Source organism: Mercurialis annua, linkage group LG2 (genome assembly GCF_937616625.2).
Source record: "Mercurialis annua linkage group LG2, ddMerAnnu1.2, whole genome shotgun sequence".
NCBI classification, from domain to species: Eukaryota; Viridiplantae; Streptophyta; class Magnoliopsida; order Malpighiales; family Euphorbiaceae; genus Mercurialis; species Mercurialis annua.
Window position 1 is genome coordinate 10,225,729 of NC_065571.1, and position 14,965 is coordinate 10,240,693.

At 33.1% G+C, this 14,965-nt stretch overlaps 1 protein-coding gene across 1 annotated transcript; it reads right to left on the reverse strand.

Annotated features, from left to right (window-relative positions):
• Window positions 1-975: 975 nt before the first annotated feature.
• Window positions 976-10,748, reverse strand: LOC126667701 (uncharacterized). Its single transcript, XM_050360751.2, has 20 exons — window positions 10,334-10,748; window positions 10,159-10,247; window positions 9,788-9,897; window positions 9,638-9,692; window positions 9,013-9,101; window positions 8,590-8,656; window positions 8,454-8,516; window positions 8,124-8,294; window positions 7,910-8,003; window positions 7,727-7,806; window positions 7,520-7,595; window positions 7,110-7,153; window positions 6,569-6,636; window positions 5,834-5,916; window positions 5,587-5,744; window positions 4,159-5,464; window positions 3,762-4,048; window positions 2,787-2,981; window positions 2,550-2,706; window positions 976-1,509 (listed from the first exon to the last, which is right to left on the reverse strand). Exons 1-20 carry the CDS (start codon window positions 10,443-10,445, stop codon window positions 1,211-1,213), a joined length of 3,603 nt encoding a protein of 1,200 aa, XP_050216708.1. The 5' UTR covers window positions 10,446-10,748; the 3' UTR covers window positions 976-1,210.
• Window positions 10,749-14,965: the final 4,217 nt, after the last annotated feature.

Consider the following 14,965-nt stretch of genomic DNA (forward strand, 5'->3'; position numbering starts at 1 on the left):
TAAAAATGACTAGAAAAGCCAAATAAAGCTATTGTATTGAGGTGAAAGATAAAAAAAATGACTAAAATTGCAACGAAATGTTGAAATTAGAATATTATTATAAAAATTAAAAAAATTGAATAAAATTACAACCATCCACAAAAATTTAAATTTATTTTGCTATTAGACCTTTAGAAAAATCAAAGGTTAATCTCTCGAACTAATTCATAATAGTGAAAAAAAGTAAGCAGAAATAGAAGAGGGAATAAATTCACAAATTGTTATAGAACTTTAAAATGGCCAACTTTTCTCTAAATTGAGAGAAGGGCCAATTTATCTCTATCTTTTTGAACAAACCATACAATTGAAAGGAAAAAAAATCTCATCACATTATCTTTGTAAGACTGACTGCATAGAATTGTTGAGAGACTAAAGCTGAACTCTATCTTATGCACTGAATCTGTTCGATAAAATTCCCCTTAGACAAAAATCTCCAAAAAATGATACCAAAGCCACTAAACACATTAATCTCAGGAGCTGCAATTTGCTTGGGCGGTTTAGCGGCTCTCAATATAACTTCAGCTCTCGCTATCGGTGCTTTTCGTCGTGCTACGGAGCACAAACTGAAAAAGAATGGGATGCCATGTGGGGTTTGCAGAGGAAAAGGGTTCTATATATGCAAGCTATGCAAAGGCGACGCTACTATAAGGTGGTCACCTTTATATGATCCTATTGTTATTAATCCCTGCCTTTGTCCTACTTGTGATGGTATGTGGGGTTTGCAGAGGAAAAGGGTTCTATATATGCAAGCTATGCAAAGGCGACGCTACTATAAGGTGGTCACCTTTATATGATCCTATTGTTATTAATCCCTGCCTTTGTCCTACTTGTGATGGTCACGGGGTTCAGCGTTGTCTAAATTGCCGTGGGAAGGGATACACTTGAAATATAGACCTGGCAATTCGTGTCTACATGTAATTATATGGATTACGCATGTTTTAGATGCGATATTTAGTTTATGCTTAAATTATGAAACATAATTCACATTGTATTATATCATCTATAGGATACAAAATTTGTTTTTACTATAATAAATGAGCACTTACATTTGTTCTCCTCATCACAAAACTCAACCTGCATGTATAATTCTATATCTATCTACACAAAAGAATTGAGTGTTACTATAGGATCCCAAAATCGCACAACGATTTAAGGGTAAAGGCAAAATTAATTAGATTTGAGTTCTTAATTGCCTTACTAAACTCTGCATGATTTCAAGCTTTTGACTTAGTTGTTTGATCTCAGCAAGACACTGTACAGAGGATTCTGAAGAAGATAAATCGGTTAGAAGCGCAACGCATTTAGCTTGTGAATCTGAAACTGCCTCCTCAAGTGAAGCAACTGTTGATTCTGTAGTTGCATGCGGAGTCTCGTTAGCAAGACACGAGGATGGTGGGAAAGAAAAACTGCGAGGACTAGTACCCTTGCTAAGCTTTTGTGGCGAGAAAATCTTGTCAAAGCTATCACTTCCTGAAAATCAAATATTTACAATGCCAGAAATTATAAACCATGTCAAAAAAATTGAAGGAAGCTACATAGAGAGATGCAAAAGTAAATACATTAGAATCTCAATCAAATTAAGCGGAGAACAAGTTGATGACTAATAGATAATCTAAAACTCTAGAGTTCATATTCAAGAATATAGCTTGGGAACGTACAAAAAGGAACATCTGATGAAGAAAACGTAAAGAAGCACCATGGCACTTATTTGGATATTAAATGACTAATATTGAAGTCCACTAATAAGAAAAGGTTTCAGAAATATCTATAACATACATCTTTGGGAAAATATGTGATTATCTTAGCTTATTAGATAAGAATAAGATCAACTCCCAAAATGGAGATAGAAGAACATTAAAAATTGATTTACCATTCTAGTTCACGAACCACAAACATAAGAGAGAGTACCATGATAATTCAATTACTTGATGACCATATCCTTAAGATACTAAATCAATTCATACAGAACCAATTAATATCAAACAAGCCACTACCCCTAATAGAAAATCATATTAGTTTCCTCAAACACAGCACATTAATAATCTATCAGCTTTGGTCAAAATTTTGAAAAGAGACCCATAAACCACAGTGAAACACTTTATTTTCATTAATATATATTGGAGCAGCTTTCATTACTCATTAAACCCTTCCAACATATAATATGAGATACAAAGTATACCAACCATGCTCATCATATCATACTCCACAACTTGGTACAACCTTATTAATCTGTCCTTTTTCATTCTTCTATAGTACAATTCCTCAATTTGCATATTCCTATCAAGTTTTTCCATGTACGCATTTTTCAATTCAATTATTTCCATTACCCAAAAGTTGTGATCCAGCATATCAATTTACTAACAAATATCTGTATTTGAATCGATTTGCGGTCAGCCAATTCATACGTTTTGCAGCACACTGTTACTTCTATGATTAAAATTAACAGGTCGGTTAAGGAAGTTGCTCAGAATAGAAAGGAGGAAGAATTAGTTAAAACTAATTAATCATACCAAGGTTGCTGAGTTGGTCAATTGTTGCTTGGCCAACTGAGCGCTCCAGTTTAAGTAGCTTCAGGACCCCAGCAGCCATTCGACCCATCGCATCAACTTCAGACTTGCACAACAAAGCAAGGTGTTGAAACTCATCTTTGGTCACAATAGCCTCAATCTACAGTAAAAATACCATATCTTTAAATGTCCAAGTGCACTAAGAGATACTAATAATATATTGGAAAACCCTCTGATTACCGGTTGCTTGACAGAAACTTTCAAGTTTTCCACAACCCATGTGTCTGTTTCATCAACAATTTCCTCTGACATCACCATGCGAGCTTCGAGATTTATCCCTCCAGAAGTCCCAGCAACATGCTTCATCCCATTCTCAAGAGAAGAATTGCCCTTTTGTCCAAGTGGCTTCAAGATCTGCAAGCCCTCGACGCCAACCTACAAGCACCTCACACAATCACAACTTTAAAGCAGAAAAACATTGAGGAGGTAAACGTAATCAGCAAGTTTTAATCCTAATGATAGTTTGTCATTTCCCCAAAAGTCTTAACCCTAGATAAATACAATCAACAGGTTTGGACCTTAATGGTAGCTTCTCTTTTTGTTAAATTACGTCTCAAAACCAATTGGCAATTAGTGGACACACCCAACAAGAGGTATTTAAGCACTAATAGATCCTCACCCGCCGTCGATGTACTATGAGTAGATTCCGTCTGAAAACCAATTTACAATAAGTGAAGATGCCAACAAGTATATAAACACTATTGTTCCTAAATCCTAACCTGCGGTCAACGTGGAAACGCAACTAAGCACCTTTTATTGAGATCTAATGCTTGACCTGTATACTTTCTTATCCAAGATGCAAGCTTAAGTCTAAACCAAAGACTAATTACAAGAACCATATCAACATTACCTTTAGTTGATGACCTATTTATACTAGATATATCCTCAATAATCACCAGCTTAGATTCAAGCTACTTTCAAACAGGTATATGTCCTAGCACTGGCACCCAGGAACTATCTCATGCTACCTAGGCTATAAAATAAGTGTCAGAGGATCATTGCAGAAGGTTCGGCTATTTTACGGACTTTGAGTTAACTTTGTCCATGAAGGATATAAGTCTAATTAGTAAACGCATTTAAAAGCTTCAGAAACAACATTAGTATTACATCCTAACAATAAAATATGAGATAATATGGAGAATTAGAAATTCTTACTGTAACCAAGTCCACAGGATATTTCTGTCTTCCATGTAAGTTCTCTTTGACCCGCAGTCGGTCCCTAGGACTATTTTTTGCTTTTACTAGCAAACTCTGGAAAGTCGTATGCCAGCACCTTTCTTCTCTGCCCACATCATTGTGGTTGTCAAACCACCACCTTTCTGCCATCTCTTGTGCCCCTTCAAGAGCAAATAACCAATCTTTCAATTCTATACACACATCCAAATCATCCGGCATTTCCAAGTGCAAAATTCCACCATCTTTCCCTGTTTCGGAACTTCTATCTGCAAACAGCTGAAAACTTAATATAACTGCAACGAATATAAAATCTTACAGCACTTAAGTAGAGAGGTGTATCATAAAAATAATGAGAAACCATTCACTTGTAGAATACCTTCTTCTAAATCATCAACTGTGAGATGTGATGGTTTGAAAAGCTTTGACAGTGGCCCTGTTGATAAATTATTTATTCCTTTGGTCAGCCCTTCTCCAGGACCACCCTCCGGCCCAAGTATTCCAAATCGATGCAGCAAGGCTTCGGCATAGTTCATTCCACCACCAAGGCGAATGCCAGAGATACAGGCTGACACACTTAAACTGTGGCACTCTTTATCACGTTCACTGAGTGGAATTACATGTACTATGTTTATGTCCAAAAATGGAACTGGTGTCATGCCATGTTTCTGCTGGTTATGCACCCAAAAGACAGCTCTCAGCTGAGGATATTCATTTGCAAAAGCCACACAACCATTCTCAATAGAAATTGAACTTGCACCTTGTTCATGTGCCAGGCGTGCCTCAGTCTCTACACAGTCCACCTCAACACTCTGCCAGAGTACACTGGATGAAACAGCAACCGCACCGCCAAGGGTTCTATGAGCAACTTTAATAAAAAGATCATTCCCAATAAATTGAACAAGAGGCATTCCCTCAATATCACTGGTAGATGATTCTAGAAATCTAAGCTGAAGCCCGTTGATGGCTAAGCTTACTGCAGTATCACAGGGAACTTTATCCATTAGCCTACCAACAGAAGATTCACTCCTGCTCCTTAGTCTCTTGTTTTTTCCAACTGAGGCTATCTTTTCACCTACTTTTCCAAAGTACGCATACAGATCCAGGACGAAAAATAATTGCTCAACAGAAGTGTTGGACAAATACTGTTGACAAGCAACACCTACTCTGACAACTCCACCAGGAGGAGGAACAATTGTTAATGGACCTCCGTCAGCAGTAACCATAGCTATCTCAAAAGCAACATCTTTTAGTTCAACGCATCTCCACAAGCCTGAAGTCAACTCACGGGAGCTGATGGACGTTTCCAGAGACAAGCCTAGTTGGGATGCTCCAGCAGTCCATTTTTTCTGGCTTGCATCAATAGGTTGGCCCTTCCACAAACAGAAGCAAGCAGGATCTTTATCTAGCTTCAATAACTTAAGTTTCAGGGATGGTGACTCTGAGAAAAACAAGTTTTGTATGTGAAGCCGTGCTCCAGTGAAGGAACTCTGGGCAGTAGAACTTTTTCTGTAATCTGGATTATCAAATTTACTCATGTCTAGAGGAACAGTAACATCTAATTCCTTGAGAATAAACATCAGGGAATTCACTGAAGAATCAGGTAAGACATCACCAGGGTTGAGAACTATGCCATCAGCTAAGAAGGAGGTTATCCTTAAATATGATTCTTCCTGGAGGTGAATCTGAACAAACAATAAGCGTGATAAGCAGAACCAAATATAAGTAGAAGTGTGGAACAGAATTAAAATATTGAGATGTCAAGCAGAAAACTGAAGAATGACAGCAAGCGATTCAAAAGTCATACCATAAGTGGCTGGCAGGCGATAACTGTTTCTGAAGCAAAAGACGGAGGAACTGGAGATGGCTTCACCTGAAGTGAATGAAGGCACATTAAAGGAACACCTGTGCCTAACTGCAACTGCTGATCTCCCAAAGGATATATTGGAGGGCAGAAATTTTTAGCTGTGAACCAAATTAGTAAATAGAAAATTTTTAATCGTATCTAAATTTATCAAATTAGAACTTGTCCAAAATCAATAGATATAAAATACCAAAGGCAGGAATTTCCACATGTTCCGTGACACTATCCATAGCTGGTTGCACTAATGTACATGGAGGGCGAGAGAACGTATCCCTGCATTTTAGCAATGATGTACTTACAACTCAAGTTATTCAGAAATATAAAATTAATTTTCTCCACCCCCATCCTTTCCTCACACCTAAAATATCAGACATCTAACATTGTTACTCTAGAAATATAGAGGAAACACATCACAAATTAATGAATCTTTTAACAGTAGGCCAAAAAGCCAACCAAGAAACTGAATGGGACCATAAGAGTCGATGGTCTGTATGGAGTTTGAGTACCATAATATGCCAGGAATGGTTCATTCATTCACAACTAATTGACGACAAAGTTGAGCTTTAAATTATAATCTATGTTGCTAAGAATTCATCGCACATATTAAAAAGCTATTCTGACCATCTCGATTGCGGGTAGATCATATTACTCCTCATTCTAGCCCACTAAATTACTACCATTTTATTGTGCTTTCAGAATATAAACAGACATTTCAGCTGGCCATCATTAATGTAACAAAATCTTTCACCAACAACGTAGTTATTTCTTTTCTATACTTTTTGTTTGTAACATCAGATTGTTGTATCAAACGTAATCTATGGATGCCTCATGCATAAAAGCTATTACTTCCAACACCACCAAACAACATCTGTATCAGCCCTTTACCCAAATACCATAACAAAATAAAAGAATAGCAATAAATTACCTTAAGAAAAATCCACCAATCATCACTGTAGTCAAGTTATTGACAACTTCTCCATTAGAAACTGTTGCCTAGAAGAAAACGTAAAATCTTGCATTATCACAAAGCATGTCAACAAACACCTTTAACCCAATTGCAGGGATGCACACAGCTTAATGGTCTAAAAATTGCATACACATCTGGTCTCCGAAATCCAAGAGATACTATGCATTTAAATGTATTGACAACAAAACCTAAAAGGAATCATCAGAACTCCTTGAGATAGAAGAATCCAATCTAAATGCAAATTCATTTTTCATTCTGTCATCAAACTTATTAGTTAGAAATCTAAGAATATAAGACATTTTAACCACCAAAATGCATACACTTTGTTCATTTAACATGACATGGCATCTTACTGAACTAATTTCAATTGGATAGATACTACACCACAACAAAACAAAATATCTAGTAATAGCTATGGCATAATAGATTTGAGACAATAAAGTTGAAGCAGTGAAGTAATATTATCTTCTCTCGTTACTTAAGAGATATAGAATAATACCCGAGAAAAGAGAAGAGACTGCATCAAAAGGTCAAGCTGAAAATCTGCAAGTAACTTCAAAAAGTAAGCACACAACCAGTACAAGAAACGCTTCATCTAGCTCTTGGGCACTAAGTATGCCCACCTCCATACAAGCATCTTAAGTTCACAGGAAACAGGAAACATGTTGCCTCAGCCATGTAAACCATACACAACAGATGTGGAAGGCTAATTATATATCAAAGAATAATTTTTCCAAAAACTCTTCTAAGCATAGTTCACAGACAAACTGTGATAGATAGCAAATCAAAATAAAATTCCTATAAAATAAATGTTCTTCAAAATTCAAAGATAGCAGACATTAATATTGATGGTGCACTAAAATAACATTAAAATATATGAGAAATGGAAAAACAATAACAAAAACAAACCAGCATCTTTAATGCAAAAAAATATGTGGTCCACAAGAATAGAGACTAGTGAACGTCCAGCTGCTTCAGTAGATCCCTGCCAAGAAACAATTAAGAGAGAGATAAACAACAACAGAGAAAAAAAAGTAAAGCTCAGATAAGATTCATTTGCAAAAGTTAAACAAGAAACACTACAAAGAAAATATAATAATACTAGCAGAATGAAACCTGTTGAGCCTTCAGACCTACATCTCCTCTATTAAGACACACATATAATCCCGTCAAGAAGCGAAGAAGAGCTCGAAGTCCTGCTCATCAGATGTTACTTGATCAGTTACAACATTAGTTCCACTTCCATGTATTAAAATATCTGATAAATAAACTGATTGCTGGAAATCATTTCATTAATACCTGGTTCACTTAATGCTGGGCATAAAGCTTCTGTGATATGTAATTGAACCTCAAGCCCAAGAGGACTGTTCTGCTCAGTCCTCTGCATTGTTATCTGAGACAAACTATGATATTAGAATCTACGAAAGACACTGATTAACCAAAACAAGACTCTAAGTATTGATCCTTTGTCTAGAATAAAAAGTGTTCATCAGCAATTTAATAATATCATTACATGAGCTTCTCCTGATATTCCTTCCAAGAAACGTTCTCCACCAAAGAAAACACGCTTTGCACCATCATCATCTCTCTGAGTTGAACCCTCTTGAGTTCGTGCTATACTGGCATCAGTGAACATATCAGGATGAGGCAAGAGATCAATAGATAATGATTCCCATTCAAGTTTCTGTAGAAGAGAAAATTTAGCATCACTGTATATTATATTGACAACAGCTAAAGGACTCGAGAGTCTTCTCATTCCCAAAAGAGCAATAAATTCAACAGAAAACCAACCGGCCAAACCAGACAAAAATCACATGTATCTAATCAAGAGCATGTACATTACCTTAAACACGTATATAAACCCTTTGTTATAGGAGAAGTCACGCGCCTCCTTAAGATTTACAACCTGCACCATAAAACTATCCAAATAAATACATGAACTAAAGAAACCAATCAAGATTGAGCATTAGCAAACTTACCTGCCAATTTTCATTTGTGGTATACAACTGAAGATTGCGTATGGTAATGGCTGCTAGAGGCGATGCCCTGTAGTACAAGAAATATGATGATATAATGTATAAGATGGATGAATTTTTGTAACCAATATTGCATTCAAAATTACACCGAACACAAACTATCAAGAGAACTTTAAGGCCATCTGACCTCCAAAATGTAATTCTACTCCTTGAAAACACACTTATTCCAAGTTTTCATTGAATAAATGCATTACTTAGTGCAGAATAGGAAACCACCATACATGAACAGAAATATAAATATGATGCAAAAGAAGAAGTGCATACCAAGCTGTTGAAACATGCCAACCCAACAGGATATAAATGTAGTTTCCAAATAATAAAAGCAGATAACAACAAGCAAGTGAAAACTAGAAAATAAAAAATTACCAAGCAGCACCACCTTCATGTCGAGCACCCCCACGTGTTTCAAGTAAAAGATTGACGGTGGTAACCTGAATTGTCATTCCATCTGCAATCTGGGAAATCATGAAAGGCAAATTTTATATCCAATACTAATCCATTTGCATTCCATAACGCATGAGATAATGAAGGAAAAGTTGAGTCGAGTTGTCAAACTGAATTAACAATACATATAAGACCTGAGATGTCTTATTATAACGAAGGATCACTATTTGCTGATAAATCACCAAGGAAAAAAGAACATACAAAATAATAAACATATGAAGTGATCCGAGCCATCTTATTATTACTTATCAGCACACCCATGTTTAGTGTCAAAATGTGTTGTCTGTTAGTAGCCTTACAGTCTTACAGAGCTTCATCGTGAATAAAATCTCCAAAGAAAAAGTCCAGCTTTAGAGCAAATGGAATGATTACAAGAAAAAAAAGAGCTTATACACCAAAAAAAAAAGAAGAATTTGTTTATTATCATGATTGAGACATTCTGATTTCAGAAAATAAAACATGTTTCCAAGAGGTTGACTGCAGCCATAAAATTCTAAACACCAAACGATAAATGCAACAGCATTGAGTAGCTAAGATAGTGCCTAACCTTATCAGCGAATCCATAGCCGCTGGCCTTACTGGAGGCAGTTCCCGACTGGGTACTGCAATAAATGAAGAAAATAAGAAAAAGATTGTTATAGAGCCTGAAGGCATCATTACAAAACAAACAGAAAATGAATTTTCACTTTTTCAGTACCTGCTGGAACTACTACTCGCATCAAACTCACTGTTCTCCTCTAAAACCAAGTCAAGCTTATCAATTTGCACAACAATCGGCTCTACTTGTACATTACTTACATATGGAAGCTGATTCAAAAAAAAGGCATAACAAATAAGTAAACTAAGTAATAATTATCGACAATAGAAAGTAATTTCACAAAACATAATCAATTTCGATACATATTTCTTAATGGCACTATTTCATTCTAACATAATAGCTAAATTTCGTTAAATGAATTAAACTAAGCTCCGACAAAAAAATTAAACTAAGCAAACTAAGCTCACATAATTCAAATAAACACACTAATAAAATACTAAAATAAGTAAAGAAAAGGAATTTAAACTAACAATAATTTCAAATTTGCCAACTTTAGCCTTGGTAACACTCAAAGCAGGCGGCAATCCCATGCTGGCATGAAGAGCATCTCCATTTATATCTAAACCAAACCAAAAACAGCATAAATAGTTAAATCTAAATTAACTAAAATAAACAGTTAAAATCCACAATTAAAGCGAAAAATACCTAAATTAGAAAGCTGAACAGTACGGCCTTGAAGCTTAAACTGGTCTCTAGAGAAAGATTTAAGCCAGTACTTTAGTGTATACTCCAATGCGCGCGCTAGTATTGCCTCCATTTGCTCTCAATTTTTTTCAATTCGATTTTGATTTTAAAAAATCGAATCGAATTGAATCGAATCGAGAGATGTGAATTGGGGAATTATGATTTTGATTGAGCTTCTGTGTTCTTCAGATTTTGGAATCTGGGAATAGCGAGGTTTAGTGTGGGGCACGTGCGAGTGTATTGGCACGTGGGAACGGTTTTTTATAATTTTTTGTAGCGGGAAGCGCGTTGGATCGCGGGGAGTGTCAGGGAGGTGGGTTTGTCGGTTCGGTCATCTTTTGTTCTTTAAGAAAAGTGTCTGAAGACAGAGAGAGAGAGAGAGAACTTTTGGACAATTTTTTTATTTTGACGGAATTTGAAAATGTTTTCTAAATTGGAGGAAAGAATCAAATAAGCCCCTAATATTTAATCGAGTAATGCTATATAACCCTCTTTTTTAACCCACCTTCTTTAACCCATCTTATATGGCATCAAAAAAGTGGATGAATTAAAAATTGGAATTTAAAATATACACTTTTGGAGGTGGATTTGACGAATTAAATGTTGCCACGTAAGGAAGGACAATAAAGGTGGTACAAAATGGTGGGTTAAATAGCATTTTCCTATTTAATCTATGGATCAAATAGGCTTTCAACATTTAAAAAAATTCATTAACAAGCGTTAGGGTCCTCGATAACTACTAAAGAGGGTTTAAATGATATAATCTTAAAATGTTAGGAGTTTATTTAGTTATTTTTAAACGTTGAGAACCTACTTAATCTAAATATTAGAAATTTGTTTGATCTTTTTTTCTCTAAATAATGATAAGTTAATTATCTTTTATAGATATTTTATTTTTCATATAAAATAATTTTATATATTATCACTGTTAAGTAAATTGTATAAATTAGTTTAATAATTAAAATAAATAAAATAATATTTTAAAATTAAAGTTTAATTTAGAAAAGATAAAAAAAAATCTAAAAGAGCAAAGGATTTGTCAGTTTCTTGAGCTTGTGATTTGAAAATTTAAACTATTTTGATCAAAAGTCAATCGAAGGACAATATTTTCTTTTATTAGATCAATTAACATTAAAATTGAATAATTGTATTAATATATAATAAATTTGTTTATATTTGTAGACACTTTTTTTGATAAATAGAAAAGTGATAAGTGATTAAAGCATTCGGTGATAATTTTCAAAAATATATGTTCGGATAACGAGCTAGGGGTCCGTTTATTAGAATTCAAGTGCACTAAACATAATGTATAATGACAAACTTAAAGAATTGAAGCGTATTTGTTATAAAAATCTAATGTATCGTTTGGATTAAGAAAATTCGAATGATCGAGATCTATGAATTTTACACAATTTATGGACTTCAACAAAATCCACTTGATACAGTAAAATGTGATGAGAATTCATAAATTGTCAGAATCTATCATCCTCTAAAAATCCTTCATTTGTTTTCCCATTTAGGAAGTGTGAAAATTGCAATCCACCATTTTTTGTACATGATGGATTGTTATAATATTTATTATTTTAAAATTATCCATATAAATCAATTGGTTTTAGTTCTATGCAAACGATGAAATTTTTAAATTCATCAATTTCATATTTCATCTTTTTAAAATTTATTGATTTTATCAAATTTTTCAATTTAAACGGTGTCTACTGAAGATTATGCTATAAATCTAAAAAATTGGACTAATTATAATGCTATAAAAATTTATGGGCGATTTTTTTTAAAGTTAACGGGCCAAATTGCCCAAAACCTAACTTTATTGATTGTGAAGACTTTTTCATTTTTTATTTAATTCTTATATTTTTAAAAATATATTTATGATATCCTTTCGTGAATAAAAGTGTGAAATTGTGCTGCAGTCTCCATTAGTACAAGAATCAAATAAAACTGTTTCTGAAAGTACAGGAACCAAATAAAATAAACATAAGGAGTTGATAAGGATTATTTTTAAAAGTAAAGGAATCAAGTAAGAAAAAATTAAAATGTTTAAAAATCACGTAAAAAAATAAAAAATATAAAAATGTTAAGAAAGATATTACTTTAAATAATCACAAAAAATGCTAATAAATCAAAATTTTCAAATAATTTATTTAAGATTCACATCATCAAATCAATGATCACATATAATCAGATTAAATGAAAATGAAAATAAAAATAAAATTACTTTGCCATTAATTAGAATAATGGATCCATAACTTGAGAGCATATATATTTAGGGGTGAGCATTAAAACAGAATAATCAAATCAATCAAACTGAATCGAATTAATGAGCATCAAACGGTTAAAATTAAATAACCAAATCAAACCGAACTAAATTAATCAAATTGAAATATAGTTTGAAAATACGGTCCGGTTACGGTAAGAATTTTTAAAATTTTGGCTATTAAGTTTGATTTTCAGTTTTGACAAAAAAATAACCGCAATAATCAAACCGACCGTATTTCAAAACTACGTCATTTTAAATTTTTATATACACACATTTATATATTAAAATTATTTGGTTTTATAGTTTTAGAATTAAAAAAAACGATAAACATAGATTTAACTTAAAGTACATGTACCCTTTAGGTTAAATTTCTTCATTTTCTTTCTAAAAATCATCCAATAATTTATATGTTTTCGACCGAACCGAATCAAAATATATCGTTTTGGTTAATTTAGTTTTGACATTATTTTTTCAATACGGTTCGGGGACCAAAATTTCTAAAATTCGAACGATTATAAATTTTTAGGCGGTTCGATGCTTGAACCGACCATTGCTCACCCTAGACATATTTTTGTAAAATAACAGCATCCTTCAAAATATATCTAAGTGAAGAGAAATAATAAATAAAACAGACAAATAAATGGATAGTTATACACCATAATCGTTGCGTCATGCCATTCGTGCAATAAACCAATTGTGCGTTAGCCATGTGGAAAATTGAATAATAAAAAAGAGTTAATGTTATAAAAAATTACAAACTTTACACGTTTTCTCATTTTAATAATGCAGTTAAAATTTTCTCATTTTCATGCACGAATTACCACTTTTTCTCAAATCCATGCACGAAGTTGAGGTGTCACGACTCCATTGGTGTAATTTGCTGAAGTGGATATCATTTTACACTAATGAATGAGTGCCATCTCAGTACCGTGCATGAATTTGAGAAAAAGTGGTAGTTCGTGTATGAAAATGGAAAAAATTTAAACTGCGTGATTAAAATGAAAAAACGAGTAAAGTTCGAGATTTTTTTGACATTAACCCTAAAAAAATAAATAATAATTAAAATATTTCCTATCGCAAATGCTCATTAAGTTGATGCAAAAATGATGCAGCGCAGCGGTTGCATGAGAGAAACACTCCAAATAAATAAGTGAGAGAATATGAGTGTTTATTTCATGGATTGGTTGTACCATGTCATATTAATAATAAGTCAATGAGCATTTGCGATAAGAAATTTTTTAGTTATCATTTAATTTTTTAATTATTAATTTTTTTACATGACTAATGCATCATTGATTTGTTGCACGAATGGTGTGACGTTATGTTTGCGTGCAATAATTTTTTGGTTTAATTACTTAAAACCCCACCTTTAACTTTTATTTCGTTTATACCCTGACTTAGAAAAACTGTAACAAATACCCTTGACGTTATCATTATGTTTTGCCTCTATCCTCGAGGTATTAAATTGAACTCTATTCATTTGAAATAGAGTTTAAAATAGTCCTTCATTTTTAGCATATATTCTAATTACACATCAATGTTATTAATTATACAAAAACACCTTCTTTAAAAAAATTCAACTAATAATAATAATTTAATTTATATTAATTATCAATAATTTTTTAAAAATTAAAAATCGTAATTTTTTTTACATAAAACAAATAAAATATTCGGACTAATTAATTCCAATCTAACATCGTATTTTAATTTTAAAATCCGCTTTCAATTTTTTTAAAAAAAATTAAAAAAAAAAGCTCCTCCTCGGAGGAGGAGCTTTCTTCCTCCTGGTCTGCTCGAGCAGGTCGCTGCTCCTTCCTCCCATCAGCGAGCTCCTCCTCCATGGAGGAAGGAGCTCCTCCTCCCATGGAAGAGGAGATTAAAAATCCTAAAAAAATTATAAAAAAAATAACATTAGCGGTTTTTTAAATAAAATTATATGGTTATAAATAGAAATTAATAAAAATATTTTATTTCATTTATTTATTTTATTTCATTTAAATTAAAAAAAATTAATTGGTTTTAGAATTTATTTGAACGTTTTTAAAAATAAAGTATTTGTTTGTACATTTTTTAATAGAAAAAAGTATAAAATAACCCTTATATTTAGTTGTTTTCAATAAAATATCTTTTTTTTGAAATTTAGGGTAGAGGTGAAATACAAAGACAACGTTATGGGTATATGTGACATTTTTTCTAGGTCAGGGTATAAACGAAATAAAAATTAAAGGTGAAGGTTTTGTAAGTAATTAAGCCTAATTTTTCAGAGAATAGAAAGATATTTTTGTTTGAGAAAACGAGAGAGTGACAGAAACAAATTTGTT

Bases quoted from the DNA above. Each gene is read 5' to 3' on its own strand.
- LOC126667701 (XM_050360751.2), bottom strand. From the start codon at position 10,445: ATGGAGGCAATACTAGCGCGCGCATTGGAGTATACACTAAAGTACTGG. The intron at 8,517-8,589 runs GTAAGTTTGCTA...TTTATGGTGCAG, and splicing joins CCACAAATGAAAATTGGCAG to GTTGTAAATCTTAAGGAGGC. The intron at 8,004-8,123 runs GTAATGATATTA...AGTTTGTCTCAG, and splicing joins GAATATCAGGAGAAGCTCAT to ATAACAATGCAGAGGACTGA.